This window comes from Scomber scombrus, chromosome 5, assembly GCF_963691925.1.
Source record: "Scomber scombrus chromosome 5, fScoSco1.1, whole genome shotgun sequence".
Lineage (NCBI taxonomy): Eukaryota > Metazoa > Chordata > Actinopteri > Scombriformes > Scombridae > Scomber > Scomber scombrus.
The window spans coordinates 7,246,261-7,273,695 of record NC_084974.1 but is presented as its reverse complement, the minus strand read 5'-3'; the positions used below and the strand labels follow the sequence as shown (position 1 = coordinate 7,273,695).

General features: G+C 39.5%; 4 protein-coding genes across 5 annotated transcripts in view; 3 read left to right on the top strand and 1 right to left on the bottom strand.

Moving 5' to 3' along the window:
- Positions 1 to 5,023, top strand: part of LOC133980373 (DNA ligase 1) — an 11,654-nt gene extending 6,631 nt beyond the window's left edge. The window contains exon 7 of one of the 2 annotated variants that reach the window (XM_062419077.1): positions 4,960 to 5,023. The gene's annotated coding sequence lies outside the window, so the exon portion shown is untranslated. Of the gene's footprint in view, positions 405 to 4,959 lie in introns of those variants that run through there. The other variant, XM_062419076.1, reaches the window with a different exon arrangement.
- On the bottom strand, positions 875 to 5,332 carry LOC133980538 (inositol-tetrakisphosphate 1-kinase-like). Its single transcript, XM_062419292.1, has 11 exons — positions 5,277 to 5,332; positions 4,847 to 4,933; positions 4,512 to 4,536; positions 3,057 to 3,179; positions 2,738 to 2,855; positions 2,546 to 2,647; positions 2,295 to 2,335; positions 1,986 to 2,151; positions 1,702 to 1,769; positions 1,099 to 1,261; positions 875 to 1,014 (listed from the first exon to the last, which is right to left on the bottom strand). The coding sequence occupies exons 1-11, from the start codon at positions 5,330 to 5,332 to the stop codon at positions 875 to 877; spliced, it is 1,089 nt and encodes a 362-aa protein (XP_062275276.1).
- psma6l (proteasome 20S subunit alpha 6, like) lies at positions 5,270 to 10,629 on the top strand. Its single transcript, XM_062418956.1, has 7 exons — positions 5,270 to 5,520; positions 6,668 to 6,762; positions 7,537 to 7,618; positions 8,405 to 8,560; positions 8,830 to 9,008; positions 9,555 to 9,649; positions 10,109 to 10,629. Exons 1-7 carry the CDS (start codon positions 5,445 to 5,447, stop codon positions 10,164 to 10,166), a joined length of 741 nt encoding a protein of 246 aa, XP_062274940.1. The 5' UTR covers positions 5,270 to 5,444; the 3' UTR covers positions 10,167 to 10,629.
- Positions 10,630 to 24,655: 14,026 nt separating this feature from the next.
- LOC133980407 (homeobox protein otx5-like) lies at positions 24,656 to 27,131 on the top strand. The gene is made up of 3 exons (XM_062419116.1): positions 24,656 to 24,752; positions 26,060 to 26,211; positions 26,493 to 27,131. The coding sequence occupies exons 1-3, from the start codon at positions 24,656 to 24,658 to the stop codon at positions 27,129 to 27,131; spliced, it is 888 nt and encodes a 295-aa protein (XP_062275100.1).
- The last annotated feature ends 304 nt before the right edge of the window (positions 27,132 to 27,435 follow it).

Genomic DNA, 27,435 nt, shown 5'->3' with positions numbered 1-27,435 from the left:
ACAGGGTTACCACTGGAGGCCAATTTACTGCAATAACACAATATAGACTACAGCACATGTGAATGCAATAATTAGCCAAGTAATCAATTATTACATGTATTTTAATATGTAATCAAAGTGCATCATATATTACTCATATAGCAAATATAAATCTCTTTTTCTACACAGCCAAGATTTATAATCTCATTTGAACAAAGGCGAAAGCAGCCGGTCAACTTGTGTAAACACATGGTAATAACACACGTAATCAGTTAAGACTGATTAGTTCCTTACTGTCTATTCCAAAGATGAGATGTTTGTTCACTTCAATGAAAAATGAATGTACTGTAGTTTTCTTTTTTCTATAGCAGTGCAAAATGTTTCCACAAAATGTATCTGACAAACCAGCAAGAAGGATGTAGGAAATGTCTGGGTGGGGTGTGTGTGTATGTGTGGGGGTAAGGGTTTGGGGGGGGGGGGGGGGGACATTTCAAATGACAGGAGAAAAAAAAAAGATGACAAAAACACCATTTGTAATATTACTGGCCAATCAGAGTGCTGTATTTTGTGCCTGCTGTATCTTCTTCTATGCTACCTGTCAATCAATAAACGGAAAGTGTATTAAACTTTAATGTTAAGGCTGTTTTGTTGGTCGACTCGTAGACGTTGTTAGAGCAGAATCACTTAATTACAGGAGGTGCAGTTTAAGATTAAATCATTTTACATGTTCTTACAATTACAAATCAATAACTTCTCACATGTAAGGCAAAGTCTTGAAAGCAGTTGAGGAGAATTTTGGTCCTGACCAAACAGAAAAACTTCCAACAACTGACTTTAGTTTGTCCGGTGAAGCCGATGAAACACACACGATCTGTAATCTGCCTCCTGAGGCGACTCATACAGCAGATGGACCACCTGTAGTGTGTGTTGACTCAAGAGAGCCAGTAGCCTGAGGGCCAGCAGAGGTCTGTTTGTCCAGCACTGACTCTATGTGGCTGAGCAGAGAGGAGAAAAACTGGGGCACTCCTTCGTAGCCTGACAGAGAGAACAGTATATCAGATTATCGCTGCTTCTGTGTGTGTCTGTGTGTGTGTCTGTGTGTTTACAACTATGTGGTACCTGGGAAGATGTTGATGTCGATGACACTGAGGGTGTGTGTGTGTATGTTGATGATGACATCCACTCCGAACAGAGCCATGCCCAGCTGAGCTCGGAGCTCTCGGGCCAGGGCGGCCACGGCCTCGGAGCTTGGAAGAGGCAGGCGAGGCATCTGCTCGTCCAGCTTGGAGAACAGGAGGAGAGAGTATTTTTAGGGTGGATGTCACCCTCTAAAGGTGCTGTGTGGGTGAGTCCGTATCTAAAAGTGTAACCCTGACATACTGTTCATATTCTGAGCCTCAGCAGTATTCCCTCATCTCTATACCAAACCATAAATCTGTTCTTTAGTCATAAATGCTTCAATCAGTAGTTGAGAAAAAGGGTGATTACTCCTTAATTAAGCTTTCAGATAGCACATACTACAAGTGTAGTACACCTCAGAACACCCAAAAGTTGAAATATGTCTATGTTTGTATATTCTGTGTCACTTTAGGTAAGGTCAAATATGACATTATATGGACATTCCTATACAGAAAATTGTGTTCAAAAAGAAGAAAATTCTCGCACTTTTGACACTTACTGTGCCATATGAGGTGTAAGAAATATTGCTGTTCTAATACTCACAGAAGTGAGATCAGAGCTGGACTCTGGTTTTGACACCTGATGACTGTTGAAGAAGATGGTCTTCCTGTCTGAAGGCAGAGAGAAAGCAAAGCTGCGGTGGATACGGTGAACAAATAGAAGAAAGAAAAACAAGTTGGCATAAGATAGGACAAAGCAAGACAAAAGGGAGAAACTGAAATTGGAAATGAGGAGACAACAAGAGAATGGAAAGGAAAAGGAAGGACATGGCAGGTAAGGGAAGGAAAAAAAAGAAGACAAGTGCTGTTGGTGCTATGCAGACTAACCACAGGGACCAGAGGGGAAGTTCTTCAGTGATGGCCTCTCTACACAGAAGTGTCTGTCTCCTACCACAAACACCTTATGCAGAATAGCTCCGTGGTTGACAAAGCTCTGGAGGACACAGGGAGGATGGACATCAGCCAGACTCCCCACACTAAAGATCAGAGACATCTACATAGAGAAGCACATAGAGAGACAAACAAACACTGAATAAAGAGAGAGCAAATAATCAACAGTGAATGCACAAAACAAACATGAGAAGTGACACTTTATGAACAAGGACAAGCAAACATGAACAAGCAAAATCCACGTACCTCATGGGAAAGTGAGCCATGCGCCACTCTGGTTTTACAAACTGGGGTTAACAGAGAAAATGAGGATGGATTTTATGGGTTTTGTTAAACAGAGACACATTTGAAAGGTTAAAACACTGCTGACTACAATCCTACTAATAAGTTATCTGACTAATATCTTCTGTATACTTTTTAAAATGCAGCAGATTCGATTTCAGGCTTCATTTATAGACATGAAGAAGCAAAAAAAGACAGACGGATAGTGAACTGACTAAGAGGGAAGCTCAGGCCCTGGCTCATCACAGCCTGGTGAATGGACGACAGGTCAGTGGCACTGTAGATCTCTAGGTAGGGAGGACTACAAATACGCCAGTCTGTCAAACACAATAGAATAAGCAGGTGTTAATAACTACAATAAAGCAGTAGACGTACAGTATTCACACTATTTTTATGGTGACTGAGACCTCGGAGGGAATTGTGCAGTTTGCTCATGATCCGATAAGAGGCAAAGCGGTCTAATAGCTGTGTCATGGCAGGCAGAGGGTCCAGAAGAGCTGTACTTGGATGAGCTGACACGTAGTTCTGTAATGTAACAGAAAGAGGGAGACGTTCACTTTCATTTATCACTTTCAGTATGAATGCTTGAAGCACTGAGTTGCTGATCATAAGCAAATATATGCTTCTTGATTATGCTGCATAAACAATAAACCTCAAGACCTAAAGACTGCACACACTGACACATTCACTATTGTAATATATATTAATGTTCAACTGTATTTTTACCTGGAAGTTGGCAAGGAGCTGCTGCGATTGGCTGTCATGCTCTGCCTCCACGATAACATCAGACAGCTTGTGAATGATGACGTCGAAGGGTCCCTGGGGTACCAGCGGCTGAGTGAGGTCAATCTGTGACAGAAAAAAAAACAGTTTTACCCCTATGTAGTACATTTATTAAAGTACTTTATAATAAAATACTTTATCTTTCCGTATACTGATTCAGATTCCTAAACTGAGAGTGATCCAAAACCAGTCATCTATTATTCCCAAATAGCAGAAACATTTGATTTCATAATGATACTGACAAATAAATAGTCCAATAAAGAGGGTCAGTATTGAGGCTAGTACCAATATCAGATTGGTGCATCCCTGCAAAATACAGTAACACAGTTGTTGCTAATCTGTGAATAATGTTTTAGCAATAAATTAGATTAACTTTATCTGACTTCGTTAAGAAGAAGTGTGACAAGAAAAAGGTGCCACCTAAAAAAGATTTGAAAGCCACTGCCCTACATGATGCCATTTTGGGCAAAAACAGTCCACTTATAAACATTTGTACCATCTGTGTTGTTTCCTCCCCCATAGTCTCTCTTTACTTCAACTGAGTTATAATCACGTGATGCACCTGAAAATGTCTACGCAAACCACTGCAGTTTTAGACATCAATGCTCTGTATATAGCAGCACATATTCTATTTCTGTGAAGCCAAGCGTCAGACTGTGATAAAAGACATATTGCTGATTATTTTCTTTAATATTTCCAGGTGATATTTGTGCTTAATTCTTATAAACTCAAGCTAAATGTGGGCTATTCTCTTTAAACCAGTGTCTCTCATGCTCTTTTACAGACATTCACATGCAGTGAAATGTTCGAGCAGTTGCAATCAGGCTGCCATTGTTTACGATTTTGCGCTACAAGCAGATTGTAGGGGTTGGCTGCAGGTGGCTGTGACATGGATTACTAAAGTTGTGGTGTGGACATATGTACATGACGTGTGTGTGTGTGTGTGTGTGTGTGTGTGTGTGTGTGTGGTGTGTGTGTGTGTGTGTGTGTGTGTGTGTGTGTGTGTGTGTGTGTGTGTGTGTGCCTGTGGGTGCATGCTGTTTTCAACTACTGTCAGTACTGTCATACTGTAACTGTATACCTCTAGAATAAAATCACATCATGCCACATGTGCGTACGTGTGCTTGGGTGTTATGGCATGTATACTAAGAAAACCATGATTGGATCAACCCGTCTTTGTACACACAGACACACAGATGTAGAGACAAGCACATTCACAAGGGCACACATACACACACATACATATAAACAGGTTTAACAGCTTCAATCTAAAGAAACTTGCCTTATATTCTTCCTCTCTTTCCACCACACCCTACATTTCCTATTTTTTTCTTTATAAATCTGCCTGATCTGACATTTAGAAACAATCATTACAATGTTTCTGACAAAAACACTTACCTTAACCACTTCCACTCCATGGCCCCTGCAAGAAAAAAAGATGTAATGGGTGATGATTGCACAGGAGTCATCTGATGTCAAACAGGGATGACAGTGAGCAATGTAGCCTCATAATGGAGTATTTCCATTGTTTCTTATTAAAAAGCACAATATTTGACACAAAATGATTGCAAGTGTGCGATATGACACATCATGTAGATGAAATAAATATAATTCGCACTTGTTTGTTTTGGTATGAGACCCCAGGGGTGCCATTCACATTAGTATAGCGGCTATAACAATAATCATGAGCTGTTGAATGAATAAGAAAAAAATAGAAGTCAGTATCAACTTACGCACAGAACTCTGCAAAGGCGTCCAGGTTCATCCTCCTGCGCTTCTTCTCGCTGAGACAGAAGCCAACCCTGCGGCCTGACATTGGGCTGCGTGTCCCCAGCAGAGACAGAGACACACACACACACAGAGAGAGAGAGAGAGAGAGAGAGAGAGAGAGAGAGAGAGAGAGAGAGAGAGAGAGAGAGAGAGAGAGAGAGAGAGAGAGAGAGAGAGAGAGAGAGGATGTCTGAGTCTGAGGCGCACTTATCCACTCAGCCCTCCCCCCTTATAAAATCTATGCTTCTTTTAGTCTTTTTAAAAGGTGTTGTCTCCAGAGTCGTAATCATTTCCGACCACAGGAGGGCCTGTCTGACTGGTAAAGTCACTTAACTTCCTTGTTGCTGCCAACCAATAATAATGAATGAACTGAACTGAAAGAGAAAGTAAAACTCTCTCAGGGAAGTAACTCCATTATCCTGCGTATCATTCAGCAGCAGCACGGTCATGCTGTGTCATATGAACTGACTCTCAAAAAGTAACAATAATCGGTTATTTAGGAAGACAGAAATATACATTACAGCGGTGTGAAGTTCACCTGAGGTCACGAGGAGAAAAGAAATGTCGCGCGGGTCCAACGCAGGTTTCGACCGACACATCACCATCTTTTCACCGGAGGGCCGCCTCTACCAAGTCGGTGAGACGTTTTTTTTCGTGTGTTTTAGTCCTGGACCATAGCCAGTTACCGCACAGCGGGAGGCTATTACCTTTACAACTACTCACAGTTACTATATTTAGACAAACAATGCAACAAAAAAACTCCTCTTAGGCTATGTGGCTAAAATGGTTAGCCGGTCAGGTGGTGCGGTGTAGCCTAGATAGCATCAAAAATGGACACCACAGGTTTTTCTTTTTAAAGTAGATATAGAGTTTAATAAACTGCACTGTTTCAATATCAAGTTTAATTAAGTATTTACACTCACCTGCCACTTCATTAGAAAGGCCTACACCTTGTTGGTACCGGTGTTACATTGTATTTGGTGAGCCATCAGATTCTGTGACCTGCAGTGTTGGAAGAAGTACTCAAATCAAAAAATACTTCATTACAACAAAAAAATCCTGCATTTAATATCCTACTTAAGTAAAAGTAGAAGTATTACCCGCTTAATTGACTTAAAGTACAAAAGTAAAATTATTATACATTGAAAAAGTTTAAACTTTTTTTTTAAAAATTGCAGCTGTGTCTGTTTTCCGGCAAAATGTGTACTTTTACTTCAGTACTTCTTGTAGGATTTTAAATGCCAGATTTTTACTTACATTGAAGTATTTTTACATTGTGGTTTTGAGACTTTTACTTAAGTAAAAAAATCTGGGTACAATTCTTCGAACTCTGCAGGTCACAGAATCTGATGGGTCACCAGATACAGTGTAACACCGGGTGTGACCCCTTTTGCCTTCAGAACTGCTTTAATCCATGGATTCAATGATGCTGGAAACATTCCTCAAAGATTTTGACATGATACCATCCCATCAGATTTGTCGGCTGCACATTTGTGATGCAAATCTTCTGTCAACTGTTTCTGAAATACTCAGATCAGCCCGTCTGACATCAACAATCATACCACGTTCTAAGTCAATTAAATCACCTTTCTTCCCCATTCTGGTGTGTAGTTTGAACTTCAGCAGATCCTCTTGACCACGTATTCATGCCTAAATGCATTGAGTTGCTACCACATGATTGGCTGATTTTATATTTGCCTTAATGAGCAGTTGAACTGGTGTACCTAATAAAGTATATTCTTTTCTATTTTGTTATTTTTCTTGTCACATGTGCTGTCATACAGAGTATGCCTTCAAAGCCATCTCCCAGAGCGGGTTGACTTCAGTGGGAATTCGTGGGACAGACAGCGTTGTGGTGGTCACACAAAAGAAAATACCTGTAAGACATTACACACACACTAACACACACACTTTCTCATTCGGATGATGTGAGTTGAAGTGAAACAATGACACCTCGGTACACTACAGTATTCTGCTGACGTTGACAGTCAAACACATGAATACGATACAGCCATAATGATGCTAGTTCTCACATTTCCAAGCCAGAGGCCACTTTGACTTTGGCAAGCTTTCAGTACATTCAGAAGGTGCTCAGCGAGTCTAAATTTAAACCTGAAGATTCAAAATGATAATGGAGAGCAAAGGACGAGCAAGAGATTGCAAAATCTTTTTTATTCAGAAACCTTTTTTATACACTGTTGCCCATAAAGTTGGAATAATTTTGTTTTCAGACACATTCCTCTTTTTATTTTCTATTTATACACATCACTATGATGATTGAGATTGATCTATACAATTTTGACAATATAAATACTTTATCTATCAAGAATAAATCACATTGTCACAATCATTTCTTGAGAAGAAGTAAAAAATATTTTATTCCAAATTTATGGGCAACAGTGTAATAAGATTCACACATATTGCCCTCTACATCCATCCGATGGGCATCATTAATCTTTTTGACCACAAAAACAGCTCTATTAACCCCAAATAAAACAGTTAAAAAAGTTTAGTTCAGCTGCACCCTAACATATTATACAATCATGTATTTGTTGTAAACACAGTGTTGATATTTCACATGCAAAATTGATGTTCTCTGGCACGGTACAGTTTGGTAAGTTGCATGTGACACTGTGACCTTTCTCAACTGCAGGACAAGCTGCTGGACTCATCCACTTTGACCAACATGTTCAAACTGACCCCTCGTATTGGCTGTGTGATGACTGGACACAATGGTACGTATTCAGCACACAGACATGTCATCGTCCAACAACTGGGGTCACAGTACTGTAATGTAATTTAGAGCTGAAATGAATGAATTGGTTAGTCAATCAACAGACAAGTAATAAGCCAGTATTTTGGTAAACGATTAATCATTTCAGTCATTTTCAAGCAAAAATAGAGAAAAAATGCAACACATTCTCAGGTTCCAGCAGATGTGCTACTTCTTTTTGTCAAGTGAAATGGTAAAACTAAATATTTTTGGGTACAGGCCTTTAGTTCAGACAAAACAAGACATTTGAAGATGGTTGCTCAGATGTAATGATGGGCATTTAATCTCTTTTTTTGACATTTCATAGATAAAAAACCATTAATACAATCTATGAGAATCACCAGATTAATTGATAATGAACATAATCATTAGTTGTAATATAATATAATATAATAACCATACACAAATGTGACCATGCAAGATGAGTTTTAAACTTATGCCAATAATATTGTAAGAAATAAAAACTTCACCGCTTTTCATCTGCAAAGTAGATGTTGCTCCTTTGTTCCTTGGTCCTTTTTCTTTTGCATTTGCTCTTTCACTTCTTAAAGATGAAGAGATTTTCCTTCCCTTTCCTTATTGAGATTTTCATTTTAGTCATTCTGCACAACAGTACAGTATGCACAGTAGTTAAAATCTTCTTCTAGCATTTTTTGGTTACCATAATCACACTTTTAGTTTATTTCAAAGATAATATTGATTAAAAGATGTCTCTCGCCTTTAACCACTCCTGTTTATTCCTGTGCAGCGGACAGTCGTTCCCAGGTTCACCGGGCAAGGGTGGAAGCAGGAGAATGGAAATATAAGTTTGGTTACGACATCAATGCAGACGTGCTGTGTCGTAGGTTGGCTGATATCTCCCAGGTCTACACACAAAACGCTGAAATGAGGCCTCTTGGCTGCTGTGAGTGAAGATCTTGATTTATGCATCATTAAATAGTTCATACTGTTTGTCAAAATAATTATTTCAATAGCTTATCTCGTTCTTATGCATTATTTAATGCATTTATTATTCTTTTATTGCATTCTGATTGCTCAGATTCAGTTAAAAAGATATTGAAGTGTAACAGCTCAATGAATTATTATAGAATGACTTCACATACACTGAATACACGGCATATTCCTTGACTCGAAGCCCCCCTTTTCATGCCTTATTTTCTCATTTGGTCCCAGGTATGATCATGGTGGCTATGGATCCTCAGCAGGGTCCTGTCCTGTACAAATGTGACCCTGCAGGCTACTACTGTGGCTTCAGAGCCACAGCAGTTGGGGCCAAACAGACAGAGGCCAACAGCTACCTGGAGAAGAAACTGAAGAAGAAGCCTGAGCTGACCCAAGACAGGACAGTGCAGGTACAGCGAAGTCCGATTAATGGAGCTGAATAAACATGATGATTGATTGAGAATGGGGATTTTTTGAACATGGTTGTTTTTTATACCAGGGAAGGAAGAGTAGAATGATCCTTAAAAAGCCTTCCTGTAACAGAAAGTAAACCACAAACCAAAGTTAAGGCTTTTAGCTGTCAACATGTATCTAAACCAGCGCCTACGTAAGGGATAATGTACTGGGAGCGGGTTATCATTGCAAAATAAACCCTGACAGGTTGATGCAGGACCCCAATGCAAAGTCACAGTGATCAGAACTGCGCCCTTAGCAGCGGCCTGTTATTTATAGCAGCAGCGTGCCATTCAGAAATAACACTATAATGGTTTAATTGTGTAATTGACCAATCAAAATCAAGTATTCAACAAAGCAGTATAATAAGTACAGTTAAAGGAAGAGTCATTTCATCATCCTGCTTGTTATACAAATATCTATACTTGATATTGCTGTTGTCCAGACATGAGGGTCAAGCAGACATGAACTCTGTTTTGGTGTATGCCTGTGTGTCTTTCCAGATGGCTATATCCTGTCTGGCCTCTGTGCTGTGCATGGATTTCAAGGCCAGTGAGCTGGAGATCGGCGTGGTCACCAAAGAAATACCCAAGTTCAGGTAACTTCACTCAGAACTTTGTACTCTGATGATGGCTGTTATGGCTCAGATGTTAGGGACTACTACTGCTCTGGATTATTATTTTTTTGCCTAACACACAGAAAAATGTCACTTATGTATTTTATGTCGTTTTGATTGTAGTTTTGATTTTATGTTGCATTCTTAAGCATAAACTTTGAGTGTCACGTGACTTATTGCATTCATATTTTTAGTCTAATACTTTTTGTCACAGTGGTGTTCAGGCTTGTATGTCTTATATCTTAATATCTATGAAACTAAACTTTTAGAGTAGACCAGAAAATTGATGTGGTTGTCCTGTCTTACAAGACTCCCTATTCTATTAAATACTCTTAAACAGTCCCTGTTCATTCACTCAATGTTTTATTTTCCTTTTGACCTCTGGCTTTTATCCGCATTTTCACTTTTCTCCTCTCATTTCCTCCCCTGTTCATCCACTAGGACACTGTCGGAGGCAGAGACAGAAGTCCACCTCATTGCCATCGCAGAACGGGAGTAAAAGGTGCTCCCAGACATTTCAGTCCGTCATTCATCATAGTATTTCATTTTCAGTGTGCTTGATTTCTCCAAAGCACTGCTACCTACAGTCTGAAATCCAAAAGTACACTAGCTTTCACCTGGTTTATGCTGGAGGTTTTATCATGCACACCTGAAGAAGAAACTCTGTTATAAAGGATTGCGCTAGCTTAGATTTATAATGTTTCATAAGACATTTTCAGTGGGCTTTTTTATTCAATACAGTAAAATAATAACATAACAAACATTGTGTAACTAGGTTTAAATATCTGATCTTGCATATTGACCATCTTCAGTGGACAAGACAAGCTGTGACATTGTCGTGACAGCCTCTGCTTTTCTTAGGATGTGTACAGGATATTTGTCATACATCTAATTTAATACTGTATGTTTGTAACACCGCCTTTGTAGTCACCGCCACACTTCAAAAATTGTAATAAAAATTGTCAACCCCTTTAAAAACAACTGTTTTGTTTTAAGTGAAGGAGTTAAGTGTGTTTATTCCCCAATTTTGCCTATGTCCTGATTAAGCAACATTCCACTTGTTGAACAGCAGATGGCACCAGTGAGTTACCTGAGGTCACTTTCTGGTTATTGGCTGTTTGCAGGTCAGTTTTAAGGTCTGTAGAGCCTGAATGAAACAACAACTTATTCCACCAAATCATATCATTACTGATTTGGAGTTGTGTCCATGAACCATGAACTAAGTGAAGGATATTTTGATGAAAGGTCAGTATCACTAATGCAATTTTTTTTTGTTGTTGCAGTAATTATAGTAGTATTTATAATGTTATTTTAAAATAATGCATGTCTATATCATGCAAAAAGTCAAGTCCATCCGCTCTGTCCGCAGTACTGCAGGTGATCCTGAAGTACCTCTTATGACCACATGATGGCAATGTTGTGTCTGCGTCTAACTTCCGAGTATTTCAAAACGGAATTCAGCGTTTCTGTTTGTACTTTTCTACTTTGGGGAAATCTATTTTGACAATTACACTTCCAAGTCCTCTGAGATTGCGTGTGTGTGTGTCAGGCAGCCAATCCTGGCATCACATCTTGTTATGTGTGCCGCTTTGTGTGTGTGTGTGTGTGTGTGTGTGTGTGTGTGTGTGTGTGTGTGTGTGTGTGTGTGTGTGTGTGCGTGCGTGCGTGTGTGTGTGTGTGTGTGTGTGTGTGTGTGTGTCCGCCAGTATCAGTGACCCACTAGTTTCAGGATACAGATCACTGTCCTGTTCTGAATGTCACCAGCCAATCGGCATGAGTCTGGCAATGTGCAACCCACAAATTCACACTTAAACATGAATACATACAATGACAAACAGCAGCCATGTAAGTCTGCTTTTACTTTATTCTAGAAAATAAAACTTTTTAGGAAATTATGTTGATTAATAGAATTTTATTAGTTCTACAGGACAGACACTACATCAGAAATAATCTTTATTACACGTAAAAACATTGCAAAATTATTCTATATTCAACATCAAACAGCAAATTTCCATCCTTACCTGAAATACAAACACTAATATGTGAGGCATTATACATGATGAATGAGAGTTTCCTGCCTATTTGTGACAGTGGAGGTGAATCTTGAATTAACAAGAGCTGAAAGCAAAGTTATTTTTGACTTAAACAATTACTAACAGTATGTGTATGTGATTAATGACGTGGTAGCAGGGTTATTATAGTTTCAACATTTTCATTAGTTTTTATTTTTATTTAGTTTTCAGTTTGCTTTTTTATTTCAGTTTAGTTTTAGTTAGTTTAACAAGTGTTGAAGTAGTTTTAGTTTAGTTTTTAGTAAAGTTGCTGTGTTTGTGGTCTCCTGCTTCTCTGTGAGAATGTTGAAGGTGGACTTTTACATAAGTGGGATTTCTCCCTTTTAGCTGTATACCACAAATGTTCCCATCACTCTTCATCACCACATTTTTACTTTAATCTTCTACGGGTTCATACATAGTCTAAATATTTCCATACTGGGCTGTGACGTTTTCTGCCTGGAACAACTTCTTCTTTCTAGAAAATTATAAATTGCGTTATGCAGCAGTCGCTATGTTGCAGTTTGACTGTTTGAATGTTGAGACTGATTGAATGTTGAGATGCCCTCTCCTGAAACTGCAACCAAATCCACCTTCGGGTATTATTAATAAAGTTACCTTGACCTTGACCTTGACCTGCCACCTTCTGTTTCTAGCCCGTAATCTCAAGAAGTCAAACTGAACAGAATACAGTAAAAATTGAGAAAACGAGAAGAAAACTAAATCCAAACTTATTTTATCCGCAATTCAGTTTAGTTTTTAGCTAGTTTTGCATTGTTCATTGTAGTTTTTATTTAGTTTTTGTTTTTTTTTTAAATTTTTTTAACTAAATTATTTTTTCACTTTTAGTTTTAGTCTTAGTTTTAGTCAACTATAATAACCCTGCATGATAAAAATTGTAATTCTGCAGGTGTTTCTAGGCAGATATCACTTACTGAAGCTAAAAATAATTTTTGGCTCATTAAAATAAAATTATTGGATTATTTGCAGACAAAATTAGGATTTAGGCTGACTAGCCTGTATCAGTGACTCTCAATCAGAGCAGCAAAAAGCCCTGCTAGTCTCCTTAAAGCTACTGGTGAAAGACCATCCTAAGTTACATTGATAGGCCTCTTAAGTTAATTCTTCTTTGCAGCCACGTTACCTTACAGGCTGGAGTGTTTCATGGCCTCATAAGTAAAGACACAAAGGTACAAATACTAGTATATGAAATCTTTTGGCCTATTTCAGTCCCATTACAGTGTTACACTGCAATATAAAGCCAAAAAGGGATGCATAACAATAAGTTAAAATACATTTACTTTGTACTTAGTGTCTGTGTTTGCAGGTTTATCCACAAAAGTAAACTAGTCGTTTTAAGAGTAAGCGAAGGTTGTTGCTCAAACTGGTTACTTGAAGGTCGAATTTTCATCCTCATGTATGGCCCTGTAGGTGTTTGATAACCTGGGAGAACACAAAAAAAAATCTGTTAGGACTGACAGACATCCACAATACATGAGTGCAGAAAGACATGGAAGATCTGCCCAGAAATGAGAGAACCGCATAGGTCAAACTCTGCAATCATCCAGAGTTGTTCACTGTGATCATGCAAGTCACAGCAATCAGTGCACCATGTCAGTATGTTGTCACAGCTCAAACTGGAGGTCATGAAGTTGTATATTCAGTATGTTGTCCCTACTCTGCTAAATTATGCTGATCCTTACTGGGTTTGTTACTGAAGTACTTTTGTCACAGGGGTTAACGATGGCTCAGTTCTATTCAAATGTCCCAGTGAGCCAGTATGTACAATACCAGGACCCTTGTTTTTTAGCCATTGTTAGTTTTATTATTTACAGTGCGTTTCCTAACGTGACTGTCATGAAAAAGGCCTTTCCACACTCTTGACCGTGACTTTACAGATTACCTGATCATTTATTAGAATACCAGCAAAATCATCTGAGTGTCTGTAGTAGATCACACTAAGAATGGTGTTCCAACATACACAATTTTGCTGTGTAATAATCTTTTAGTGGTAAAATGCCAACACATTCTTAGTTCCAGTCTCTCTAGTGTCATGATTTCCTGCTTTTCTTACTCTAAAGTAACATTAAGTATATATTTATGTTTTGGAGTATAACAAGCTATTTTAAAAAGACACCTCAAGCTTTAGGAAATTAGGGAGACAATCTTTCCACAATTTATTGAACAAACAATTGATAATAAGTTTCATATTACATTATCTCCTTTATCACAATTTAACTTTTCTCACACACTGTCTGGTAAAACTCATATTAATCTTCTCTTCATCACTTCCATGCACCTCAGCATGCCTCTATTCTGTTCCTCTATCTGCCCCAGCTGACCACCACCTCTACCTGTTCCCCAACTCCAGGACCAAGCTCCTCCACTTGCTAGTAGTGCACACAACATTTTCCTAAGTCGCTCGCTAACTCGCCCCCCACCCCCTTCCTTCCTTCCTCCTCCAATCTGGAAGGTTGACCCTGTGGCTGGTGTCTCCTGGTACTGGGACTGTTTGCCGAGCTGAATGGGCCCAGAGCATCAGGGTAGTCAGGCTGTGTGTGTGTGTGTGTGTGTGTATGTGTGTGTTGGGTCACGGCGTGGGGATTAGGTGTGTGTGAGTGATTGAGGGTGACAGCGGCCCTAGCATTAGGGGCCCTGTGGCAGATTTCATAGGCCTGTTTTAGACACACTAAGCTGGATTTACCAGCAGCAGTGTGTCAGCAGTGATGCAGCCTGCCTGGACCTCCTACAGAACACACACACACGCACACACACACACGCACACACACAGTGCACACACACAGTGCACACACGTAGACTCTTGTCACATCTGACCCTACCTGACTACCTGTTATGAGTCTGGCTGTCCGGCTATCCCTCTCTCTTAGTCCATTTCTTCCTCCCATCCCTTACTGGTCAGAAACATCTTCTTGTCATAAAATCTTCTTATTCTCTTCAGTTTTGTGTCAACCTTTTCACACTACTGTAAATACACTGAAGCACAATGGAATCTATGATGCATGTAGACCACTGTACCGTGCACAAAATTTCACCCCACACGCAACCCCAAAACAAACATTTGAGCCCTAATGAGCCACAGTGGCTCCTATGACTGCAAAACAAATTGCATAGAATCCAACTAATTTCAATGTAATCACTACAGTCAGTGATTCCATAACAGCAGAAAATACTCTGGTGAAATTTGTCATGAATTTGCACCGTTGACTGATAGCAAAGGGTCTTAACATTTAAAGCCATTGATGCCTTTGAGTCCACAATTGAGAGAGCTGTCATTTTAGTAGAAATTGTGATGCAGAAGCACTGTGATGTAGTGTGTAACCAATTATGACCATGGTCAAATAGATGGTGTAACTGTGTTTTAACTCTAAATGTTATTTGCTTTTAGTTAGTGAGCTAGCAAGTTAACTAGGATCTGATAGTGATTTGCCTCTTTCTGGTGTGACTTTCAGCCAATCAAAGGAGTGTTTGCCAAGATGCTGGAGGACAAGCAATGGATACGACAAATTTATATGTAATTTTAAGGCATCTGAAAATCCATCTAAACCTTCAAGTTTTTTCGTTGTCTGATTATTCATCATCTCTACAGCAGGATTGCATGCTGTGTGTACTGCTGTATATGTGTGGGCACTTTTTTCACTGCAGGGGGTAAGTAAGGCCACCTTGGCCCAGCGTATTTGCCCAAGTGTGGGTTTCTTGGTGTGTTTGCTTGTGTGTGTATGTGCGTGCTCCCAGATCTCTGTTACAGCCTGTCCATTGTGAAGGAGAGTGTTGAGCAAGATCCTGACCCTCTGGTGGTACTAATCAGACGCATTCCTCGGGATTAAACGGCCAATTAACAATAAGAGAACCATTGTAGCTCTGTCTCCGTTTGCGTCACACTTAAAGGGGTTTTGTTTGTGTGTACGTGTTGCAGCGAGTGCGTTTGTGTGTGCAAGGTACTTTTTGCCATTCAGAAAATGAGATTGTGATTTTCTATCAGCATAGCTCAGGTTTTTCAATGAACAAGCACACTATAGCTTCATAAAAAGAGATTAAACATGAATTGTGTGCAGTGTCAAAGAAACTCATGCAGAGGTTGGAGTGAGTGATGGTGCACTATGGCTCCTGTAAGCCAGATAGTGGCTGCAAATTACAGGATATGTGTATGTGTGTGATTGACACAGTGTTCTTAATAATGTATGTTAATCCTGAGTATGGTCCAACTGGCCCTTATAGATTTACATAGCAATGCAAACAACATAATGAACATTGTATTCTATTGTGTTCCATCCACTTGTGTAAGCATTTGTGTGCTGCTTGCTGTGTGTCTGCACAGAATGTGTGTGTGTGTGTGTGTGTGTGTGTGTGTGTGTGTGTGTGTGTGTGTGTGTGTGTGTGTGTGTGTGTGTGTGTGTGTGTGTGTGTGTGTGTGTGTGTGTGTGTGTGTGTGTGTGTGTGTGTGTGTGTGTGTGCGTGTTTAGGGTGGGTATATGCATCAATGTGGCACGTGTCGGAGTGTGGCTGAGGATTAGTAAAGCTCAGGGCCTGTTGCTCCACTTCCATGATTACTACTGCTGTCTACTGCCATATGGGGTGGTGGGGGGTGCAGGTGGGGGTCGGGGCAGGGCGGGGGAATGGGGGGTGGTTGCAAGCTACTGTACCACGCTACACACTCACATGCACTTAAACTCACCCCACCCACCTCAACCTGCACCAATAATGTCCCCCTTCTCTCCACCACACCAGCACACCACCGCACACATGCTCCCAGAACATATACCCAGAGGGGGTTTGACACATACACACACACACACACACACACACACACACACACACACACACACACACACACACACACACACACACACACACACACACAGTCATACACCCAGTCTTCATGTGTGTGTGTGTGTGTGTGAGTGTGTGTATTGCACGCTGTCCATAAAACTGCCTCCCTAAATGAGGAATAACTTATTTCTCTGCTAAGTGATGCATCACCTGATCTATTCAATAAATTGCATTATTTTAAAACAAGTTAGTATTATTAATGTAGTTTATGAACACAAATACACAAACTGTTTTTAAGGCACATATACCTCAATATATTTCTAGTTGTTTTAAATAATATCTTTTGATCTACCGTTATTTTTTTTGTAGATGTGTTTTTCCCGCATACTTTGAGATCTATAAGTGATGACTTTTCAACTTTTATCAGATCAAAGTAAAGATTCAGCTCTGAGTTTGCAGCAGGTGTATGCAGCTTTGTACCTATTTGTGTAACCTGGCACAAACAGTAACAGTCTAGCCTGGAAAGAGTCTTACACAGTTACAGTCTTAGTCTTAAAGGTCAACGTTCAAACTAAGGTACGCCGGCCGCCAGGAGGATGTCATCTTAAGAACAGCCTGTAACAGTGAGTTATTTCTGAGGCTGAGGGGTACAATAGTTGATTGAGAAAACAAATTTGCCCTTGCTTATCTTGTTTAAAGTCTCTATTTTTAGTCACAGCACCACAGCGTCTGTCAAAGTTATTCTGGTTATGTCTCTGCATAAGTCCTGGGTGCAGACATAGTGCATTGTGACAGAGGAGGGTGTGTCAGTGTGACCATGGTGTATCTGTAAATAATGTCTGTTCAGCATCTTGATCAATTTCACAGACTGCAGACCCCCTGAGGCATAAATGTGTGTGTCCTGCTGTCTTCTGAGGGTAGACAGATCTCGATAATCCACTGCAGACAGCAGCAGGTGGGGTCTGTACACTGTGTGTGTGTGTGTGTGTGTGTGTGTGTATAAGTGCGTGTGCATCCATGTGTGTGTTAACTGTCATCATTTAGCCCCCCTCCTTGAACAATGTCTGGGGTTTTAGTGAGATAACACCTGTTCTCATACTCATACACTTGTAATAAGATGAGTAATTCCAGTTGCATTTGCATACGCAGACTATTATTAAAGCACTTGAAAATTTGAATAACTGAAAACCAGATATATGTTTTGCAGTTAATACTTTTATGAAAAATAACCATTGACTGTAATAACAAGCAGGTTGATGGCCAATTTGAGATGAACACCATTATGCATAGCAGCAAATATATACAAAAATGCATTATTAATGAAGCAATTTTTCTTTCAAGTGATGTGAGTTTCTTAGTAAGTCATGAATTACAATGTTATTGTAATTCATTCAAATGTTTCATTAATAAGGAGGATTTTTCTGTTTGCGACTTAAAATGGTGTATACATGTAGGCATTGTTGATTACTCATGTCATTAACGAGGACTGTTTTTAGAATTATAAATACATACATTAACCAAAAAATGACAATTGAAACTAGGTGCTAGGTAACTTTCCCATCTGTGGGATGGTGGATCTTAAATTGTGTAATTTGTGCAAATCCTGGCAGTACATCTCTCTCTCTCTCTACAGATCAATGCTTTTTAATATATATATATATATATATATATATTTAACATGTATAATAGTAAAAGTGAAATATAACAATATTTAGTTGATGTGAAATTGCACAACTGATGTTAAACATTGGTGAATGACATTAACATGTAATTAAGGTGTAGTTAAGTGCTAGTAAGCTAAACAGACAATCCAGTTTCTGTGTCTACAGAAGCAGTAAATATAACTACAGTATATATAACCCTGCAGGTTATATAGATGTATGTATGCTGTAGCATTATATAAGTGACCACAGCCTGAGTTTATCTTTAGTCTATACCCATTACAGACTGCTGATAACAACCAAATCCTACTAAATGGACAAACACACACATATGATCTTGTGCATATATTCACTTTAGATAGACTAATGGCATGTAATGGCAGTCCAACAGCAGGTCCATTTAATGTAACCTGTGTGCAGGATGGGACGTTCATTTCATTCGACCCATTGTTGGATGAGGAGTGCTGTGCTGAGAGACACATGGTCCGGCCTGGACTCACGCAGCGTAATCCTCACATCACTTTAATGAGGAGTTAACACACACTGACCTCAATATCACACATTGACACACACACACACACACACACACACACACACACACACACACACACACACACACACACACACACACACACACACACACACACACACACACACACACACACACACACACACACACACACACAAATACATTCCAGTATGTATATGTACACGTAGCCAGCAGCAGTAGTATAATAAATACATTTTTAAATCACAGAATTAAACCAAACTCAATCACAAAATGACAGCAGCTGAATAGTTTATCTTAAAGAAAAACTGAAATAATAAAGGCAACAGAAGACTGACAGCAAGACCCTCAGAAAACTCAGACTATAGGTCTGCCCCAACGCCCCTCCCATACTCCCCCTTCCCCATCTGCCCCTCTCTCTCTCTCTCTCTCTGCTTCCACTTATTTCTGCCCTGTTTTACCATCATGCTCCTCTACTCTTCCTTGCTTCCTTCTACCCCACCCTGTCCGTAACTTTCCACCCAATTTCCACCAGTAAGAATTTCAACCTCCAGCACCAGTACCTCACAACAAATGCCACACGTTTTCCTCCTAGTCTCTGTTTCTAAGCCTCCAACACACACTCACACACTCACACACACCACTATGGCCTTTCCTATCAATGCCACTATTTCCCCCGTCCCATAATGCTCAGTTACCTTATCAATAGTGATCAATCCAGCCACAGAACTGAAGGTCCTGCTCTCTGTCCCTCTGCAGCGAGCGCTCGGCTCTCTCCATCCACCCTTCCTCTGTCAATCTGGCCACAAACCCCTCTTTCCTCCCTTTATCCCGAGGTAAGATACTTACTTTTCAGATAAAGCATATTATGATAAATCGGCTGAACTCTGTGCGTGTGTGTGTGTGTGTGTATGTGTATGTGTATGTGTATGTGTGAGTGTGTAACTGTCACACACACAAAACACTATAAGCACACACAGTGTGCACACAGACATACAAAAAATACACTGTGTGTATCGAACAACATGATGTCAGAGGTACTTAACAGCTGGAAAAGTGTGTATGTGTGTGTTTGTGTGCAGGGTTAGTGTGTGTGTGTGTGGGTGTGTGTGTGTGTGTGTGTGTGTGTGTGTGTGTGTGTGTGTGTGTGTGTATGTGTATGATTTGGGTCTTTTGGGGCGTGATGGTTTTTGGTTTATGCCCTGCCATAAATTACTCTGTAATGGACACATGGATGTAACAGATTAGTAATCTTTCCTCTTTACATGTTTTCACTGTCATAATCATCACACACACACACACACACACACACACACACACACACATACACAAAGAGTCTGCATCAGATACGTTCAACAAAGACAAAATATGCTATAATTTTTTTTTTTTAATGGTTCTCAACTTTCTGTAAAACACAATAGAAAAAGATAAATCAAAGGCCCAATTCTATGTGTAAAAAGGGCCTGGAAATACACAAGAGTATGATGACCGTGGTGTTTTCATTTTTTTTTATTTTGGAGTGGTTTGACAATTTAATAAAAGAAAAAGATGAAATATTCAGTATCACACAGATATGCACTCTTGCACTAATCACACAGACAGATTGTGTGATCATTTTTTTCTTCTGCTTCTTCTTTTTACAGCAATTGTATTGAATGAATGAGTTTGCTCTTGGCCTCTTAGTTCATTGCACTGAGCGTGGATACAGGTCTGCTAATGAAATTGCATGAGAGAAATAACAGAGCATATGGGCAAACGTTCTCCAGCAAAGTGGGATGGAAGTTAAGGTCAGCAAGGGGAACAAAAGAGTTTGGAGAAAATGAAAACTAAATGAAAATACAATGGCTGTGTTTGCCTCTGGGACGTGTATGCGTGCTTGTTGGAAAATGGGATGTTTATGAAATGATGTGTGTGTGTGTGTGTGTGTGTGTGTGTGTGTGTGTGTGTGTCTGTGTGTGTGTGTCTGTGTGTGTGTCCGTGTGTGTAGGAGTATAGATTAGATGTACTAAGCCTCTTATGTGCTGGTTGTCCTTAATTTGCTTCAGCTCTGGGTCCTAGTGCGTCCAAACTACCAGCAGCCCTTCATCACAGAGCAATTTCCACACAAACAACCCAGAAAACCTCACGTCATGCAACAAGAAAACACATCATCTTCATCTCAAAGAGCATTAATATATAGTACTTATCTGGCGTGCATTGCCTATACAATCATGTATGTACCCATATTAAAAAAAACACAAGATTAAAATGTTCAAGTGAAGTCACAAATAACTGAATAACAAGACAACTGATTTCCTAAATTTGTGGTAAGAAAAAAAAATCTTTCTGAATCCATGGAAGAAAAACGTGCAGAGTTGCTGGTAACATTTTTTAATTATTGATTGAAACCACCTGATATTATGAGGATATCTCTGTTTTATACCTCAACTATAGGAACTTACAGTATGTGAGTGTTTCAGTGCTTATCGTATATGGAGTGTGACTAAAGTATTACTATAGGAATTTTAAGTGTAATTTACAATGATATTTGCACAGTAGGCCTATATCAAAATATATTATTTATCACTTTGATTACAAGTGATTGGGCCATTAGGCCTACTAAAAATATCTCTCTTTTTAATATTGTACAATGTAACAATTTAGTCAGTGTAACAAGACAGACATATGTGTCATACAATAATTGTATCATTGTTAACTGGCATGTACAGAACACCATAGAGGCCTCTTGTTTATCCAAAATTAATAAAGTGGAATTTTCAAGATCTATTTTAATTGATTGATTAGGCCTATTGATTAATCTAATTAGACGTGAGTAATTACAACTGAGCACTATGTCTTGGTGTTTTCTACAGAAGTTTTAGTACTTTCAAAAAACAATTAAAAAGCCATTTATCATAAAAGTTAATTGATTTGGTTAGTTATTAGCTATTTGGGATCCACAGTTTTGTTAGAGCAACTGAATTAAATGTATATGAAACGGGCAAAATACAAATAAAAATAAAGTCAAATAAAATAGCAAACTTTATGAAAATATAGGCTACGTTTAAATACCCTGTTGATGATACATTTGCTCGCGTTCATTATAAAAAAAATACAACAGAAGAAGCTGGGAGCAAGTGCGTGAAGAGTGCGCGTGCACAGCACTGTAGCGCGCGCTCTGAGGCATATCTGAGGTCTCTTTCTATTCCCGCCGTTTTTTTTTTCTCTTTCTGTCAGTCGGAGGTCTGCAAACATTATTGTCGTCGGACTCCGCTACCTGTACCTGTTGGCGGCTAGTTTAATACAGCTGCCCGAGCAACAACAACAACAAAACCACAAAAGACAACAAACAAACAAACAAAGCGTACCTGAATGTGAGTCAGGTGAGGCGTCCACTGGAGACAGAAGGTATCCAAACGTCTACAGCAACACACACGCACACACGCACACACACACACACACACAGGCCTTCTACACTGAAACAGCTACACACACTCACCTCAGCAGGTGAAGACATTTTATTTGAGATTTAGAAACGTTCAAACACGCCGGTAAAGTCTCTCTGTCGCTCTGTGTGTGTCTTTATATCTCCGCTTTGGCTTTACAGAGCTAGATAAACCCCTTATACAGTTTGGGCTGTAGCTACATGGGTCTGTGTGTGTGTGCGTGTGTGTGTGTGTGTGCGTGTGTGTGTGTGTGTGGATTTTAAACTATAAGAAATCCGATTCAATTAACAAGCGCAGAGAATCGGCTTTGGATACTGTGAAATTGTCTCGCCACAGAGGATGGCACAGGCCAAACTAGCCGAGAGAGAGGAGTCTGACAACACACACGGTGTCTGTCAAAAGAAAAACCTGGAGGCCTTTGAGATAATACTGTGCACAAATAACAAATGGACCAAACTCAATCAATTCACAATTACAGCTATCCTCACCTCCATCAGTGTCGTCTGTATAGAGCTGTAGGCTATATGTATAGGTTAAAGCGTCTAATAAATATAGCCTAATAAATATAACCTAATGTTCTTTCTTAAAATATCCTATTTCATATTGACCTGTGGCCTGTTTCATTTCAGCTAGATATTCAAAACATAATAATGATGTGTTCCTACATAACTTTGTAGCTATCCTACATAAGTTTAATATCAAATAGCCTATTTATACATTATAAATAGGCTGTACTAAAACATTACATGAATCAAGCACACATAAGAGGAGAATTTTTTTTTTTTTTAATAAAAAAATATTAGCCTTTATACATTAGTATTTAGATAATTAGATAGACTTTTTTTAAATTAGACTCCAGGTCCATTTAAAAGAGACAAACAAACATACAAACAAACATAATACTTACAATACACAATATTTATTTTAATACTATTCATTATTATTATTATTATTATGATTATTATTATTATTATTATTATTATTATTATTATTATTATTATTATTATTATTATTATTATTATTATTATTATCATAGTAGTATAATTATTATTATTGACCAGTGCATGAATGGATGAATGGGCCGGAGGGAGCATGTTGGGGATCAGAGGGGGATTTAATAGCAGAACAACGCGGTCTTTGTGCGGCTTTTAATCCGGCCTGTACGGCCTCCTCTGCCTTTCGGCTGCTCTGCCTCTGCCTCCACACTCCGGTAGAGTCGCCCGAGTTTTTTTAGGAGTCCAATTCTGAAAATGGATCATAACAATAAGGACAATATGAAAAGCATAAGATGGTTATGAGGTTTAATTGGCTGCACTTTATCTTTCATTCACCGTTCTGTGTATTGTCGAGAAGAGCCTTCCGAACATTAACCGAGCAAAGTTGTATTCTGTTTCATACATTTGTGCATATTCTTTTTTGATAATTCAGTCTTAAATAATAAGTAATCAATTTATAGGTTTCTGCTGCTGCAGTGACAAAACGTTGCTTTCATTATACAGTTCAACAAATAAGACATAAAATAAACTCTACAAAAAGCACAATTTTGCGATAGATGATCATTCTGAATATATAATATTTAGTACCACACACCCAGCATGAACACATATTGATAGTATATGTGTGAATGTGTGCGCGCGCGTTTGCGTGAGCGTGTCCGAGAATGAGAGAGATAGGGAAGAGAGGGAGAGGAGAGAGAGAGAGAGAGAGAGAGAGAGAGAGAGAGAGAGAGAGAGAGAGAGAGAGAGAGAGAGAGAGAGAGAGAGAGAGAGAGAGAGAGAGGGAGGGCTCTGCGTGTCTACTTGGGTAAGAACTTACTTCTAATTAGCCAGCCTCTTCTTGCTCGCCTCATTTGTCCATCCTGCATGTTCACATCCTCTTCTGAGAACCAGGGACCACCAGAGGCCCTTACACTTCTCAGCACCGTTAAGACCGCAGACGGCCGAACTTTCGTGGAACTGCTGCTTTTGGCGACGTCGGTGCGCACCGCAATTACGCACGACTTGGATGGGGAAAAGACATTGCAGGGTTTCGTTTAATTAGCTTTTATCATATTTTCATTTGGTGTCGTAATTCATAGACTTATGTCTAGTTGTCGTTGTCCTTTTTGACTGCACAGAGGAAGCGTAAAACACACTCCCGGGCTCTAAGGCTGCTGGTGGTTTTACGCGTCAGGTTATAACAGGTGTATAGGCGCACTGCCGTCACTTCTGCAGTTACAGAACCGCAGGTGCCTGACTCCAAAGTCAGAATAGCCGACAAAGTAAGTGAAGGAAGGAGACAACAAGGAAAAATCAAAAACAACAACTTTGAAACAAACAACTCAGGGTAAAAGAAACAACTGAGAGGGAGGGGAGTGATAGAAAAAAGGGAGAGAGAGAGAGAGAGAGAGAGAGAGAGAGAGAGAGAGAGAGAGAGAGAGAGAGAGAGAGAGAGAGAGAGAGAGAGAGAGAGAGAGAGACACCCCCTGGAGACTAGTTAGGAGACCCGGCCCCCGGTCTGAGAGAAGTAGAGAGAGAGTGAGGGAGTGAGGGAGTGTTTTAAAGCCGGCAGGAGGCATGATGTCCTACATTAAGCAACCCCATTACGCCGTGAACGGGTTAACACTGTCCGGCGGCATGGATCTGCTCCACAGCGCTGGCGTTGGATATCCCAGTAAGTAATATCTTGCTACTGCTATCATCTGACTGTGTTCTTTTTCTATAAAGTTATACCTGTAGTGTCATTTGGTGGGTTTTTTATTCACGTTAAAAAGTTAATTTTGAGATTCACAACTTGGAAGAAGAGACTGAAATAATTTTTATGTGCGTAAAATGGTCAGTTAAAAGAGAACAAATTGACTTGTATTTTTTCTCTCTGGATTCATCACTTAATTTCTGCTTCATGAGTACTGAATAGATGTCTGTGATTCTTCAGCCATCAGAACATGTGTTCACTTGACCTATAAATTTAGCGGATTATAGAGTCAAAAAACAATAAAAAAAAATGTGTGTGAATGCAGACGCAGCCTGTTCTCACACAGACTTAACATCAAAACAGACTCCAATCTGTTGCTCTTATCTTCTAACCTATTTACACAAGGTTGTTCATTGTGTTTTATTTTGTGCCATAATGTTTCTTTTCATGAATGAACACTTCTTATATTGTTTTGTTGGCCTGATCAGCATCTGTCATCCTTAAGAGGAGAGTTTGAATGATGATGCTGAAGTTTGGCATTGATGACAGAAGGCCTGTTACAAAGCTTGGCCTTTTTTGTCTCAGATTAATTCCACATTTTAAGACCACTTTCAGTATCTATAATATGAAGTGACTTTTGTTCCTTCATTTTTCATGTTTCAATTCAAACAGATTCAATTGTAAAAAGTAAAAATCATAAGAGCTTTTATTTAATTTTATTTGATACAATAAAATACATAAATCCTTTACAGACATTATTTAACTCACCATCATGTCTTCTTGTATATGGCACTACACAGCTGCATTATCCGATGAAAATTATCCTTTGAAATTTAATACATTTCACTGTAGAGTAATATCTATGTTGGAGTTGTAATTTATTAAATGTAGAATGGAGATCATTTGAAAAAATAAAAGGCCTATTTGTGCTGGGAATCCAAGAGAAATCATTGAAATAATTTACTTTATTTACAAGCAATCATTAAGATTTACATTTATTTAATTTTGAGGTGCTATTTATTTCATTACAGTCTATTATGCATTTTAATATCATGCTATTTCATTATTATATTAGCCTTACATAATTTAAACGTTTTTTTATTTATGTGTGAAATGTTTGTACCAGCATAGATGAATGATTTTTACAGCTATATACATTTTGGTAACAGAATTTTGGTCAGAATCTTTGAAATACCAACATAAAAATCAATGCAAGCATAATATGGATAATAATAATAATAACAATAATAATAATAATAATAATATACACATATGTTTTTTTGTAGATACACCACGTAAACAGCGTCGGGAGCGCACCACCTTCACGCGTGCACAGCTGGATATCCTGGAGGCTCTGTTTGCCAAAACTCGCTACCCAGACATCTTCATGAGGGAGGAGGTGGCCCTCAAGATTAACCTGCCCGAGTCCCGAGTTCAGGTAACAGATTGCAAACTATTATGTAATTGCCTTATTTTATTCTATTATTTTTATCTAATTAAATTGTATAACTGTGATTTCAGAAAGAAATGTGTGAGTATGTGTGAGACAGAAACAGAGAGAGAGGAAAAGGGAAAATAAAATAGATAGAAAGAGAAATAGTACAAAATTGCTTTCTTTTACCAGTTTGATCTTTTACTGTATACCAGTTGATTTAATAATGAAGCACTGACTTTATAATTAACTTCACACCTCTCTGATGCAACCCTGCCATCTTCTAGGTGTGGTTCAAGAACCGTCGTGCCAAGTGCCGCCAGCAGCAGCAGCAGAGCACAGGCCAGTCCAAACCACGGCCCCCTAAAAAGAAGTCATCTCCCATTCGTGAGGCCAACAATGAGGCCAGTGCCAACCCCACCAATGGACCCTACAGCCCTCCACCCCCTCCTCCAGGCACCGGCATCACCCCTAGCTCTAGCTCTGCAAGCGCAACGGTGTCCATCTGGAGCCCAGCCTCCATCTCTCCGCTGCCAGACCCCCTGTCTGCCTCCACCACCCCCTGCATGCAGCGCACCACCACCTACCCCATGACCTACACCCAGGCCCCAGCCTACAGCCAGAGCTACGCAGGCTCCTCGTCCTACTTCACTGGCCTGGACTGTAGCTCCTACCTGTCACCCATGCACCCGCAGCTGTCAGGAACTGGAGGCGCCCTGAGTCCCATCACAGCCTCCTCAATGGGTGGACCCCTCAGCCAGTCCCCAGCCTCGCTCTCCTCCCAAGGCTACACAGCTGCCTCGCTGGGCTTCGGAGCTGTCGACTGTCTAGACTACAAGGACCAAGCTGCCTGGAAGCTCAATTTCAATGCCACTGACTGTCTGGACTACAAAGACCAGAACTCCTGGAAGTTCCAGGTCTTGTAAATATCAAGAAGTTGTGGGTCGGGAGGGTAGGGGATAGGGGATATGGGAAGATGTGAGGAATCAAATCAAAGCAGGGTGAATAACCCAAATTATTTTTGGTGTATTTTAGGAGAAGGAAGAGAACTTGGGACGCATAAATCAATGAATCATACCAGTCTGAGAACTAATGACCTGAATTAATCTCTTCATATTAACTGTTTCAGAAAAATATGTGTGGAAGTAAACTGATCTGTTGATGCTTGGCTTGGTGATTGTAACAAAGAGATGAAAGAATAGTATTTGTAAAAATGAGGCTTGAAATCAA

Bases quoted from the DNA above. Each gene is read 5' to 3' on its own strand.
- LOC133980538 (XM_062419292.1), bottom strand. From the start codon at position 5,332: ATGACCGTGCTGCTGCTGAATGATACGCAGGATAATGGAGTTACTTCC. The intron at 3,180-4,511 runs GTAAGTGTTTTT...TTTCTGTCACAG, and splicing joins ATGGAGTGGAAGTGGTTAAG to ATTGACCTCACTCAGCCGCT. The intron at 1,770-1,985 runs GTTAGTCTGCAT...CTCTGCCTTCAG, and splicing joins CTTCCCCTCTGGTCCCTGTG to ACAGGAAGACCATCTTCTTC.
- psma6l (XM_062418956.1), top strand. From the start codon at position 5,445: ATGTCGCGCGGGTCCAACGCAGGTTTCGACCGACACATCACCATCTTT. The intron at 6,763-7,536 runs GTAAGACATTAC...TCTCAACTGCAG, and splicing joins TCACACAAAAGAAAATACCT to GACAAGCTGCTGGACTCATC. The intron at 8,561-8,829 runs GTGAGTGAAGAT...ATTTGGTCCCAG, and splicing joins AATGAGGCCTCTTGGCTGCT to GTATGATCATGGTGGCTATG.
- LOC133980407 (XM_062419116.1), top strand. From the start codon at position 24,656: ATGATGTCCTACATTAAGCAACCCCATTACGCCGTGAACGGGTTAACA. The intron at 24,753-26,059 runs GTAAGTAATATC...GTTTTTTTGTAG, and splicing joins CGCTGGCGTTGGATATCCCA to ATACACCACGTAAACAGCGT. The intron at 26,212-26,492 runs GTAACAGATTGC...GCCATCTTCTAG, and splicing joins TGCCCGAGTCCCGAGTTCAG to GTGTGGTTCAAGAACCGTCG.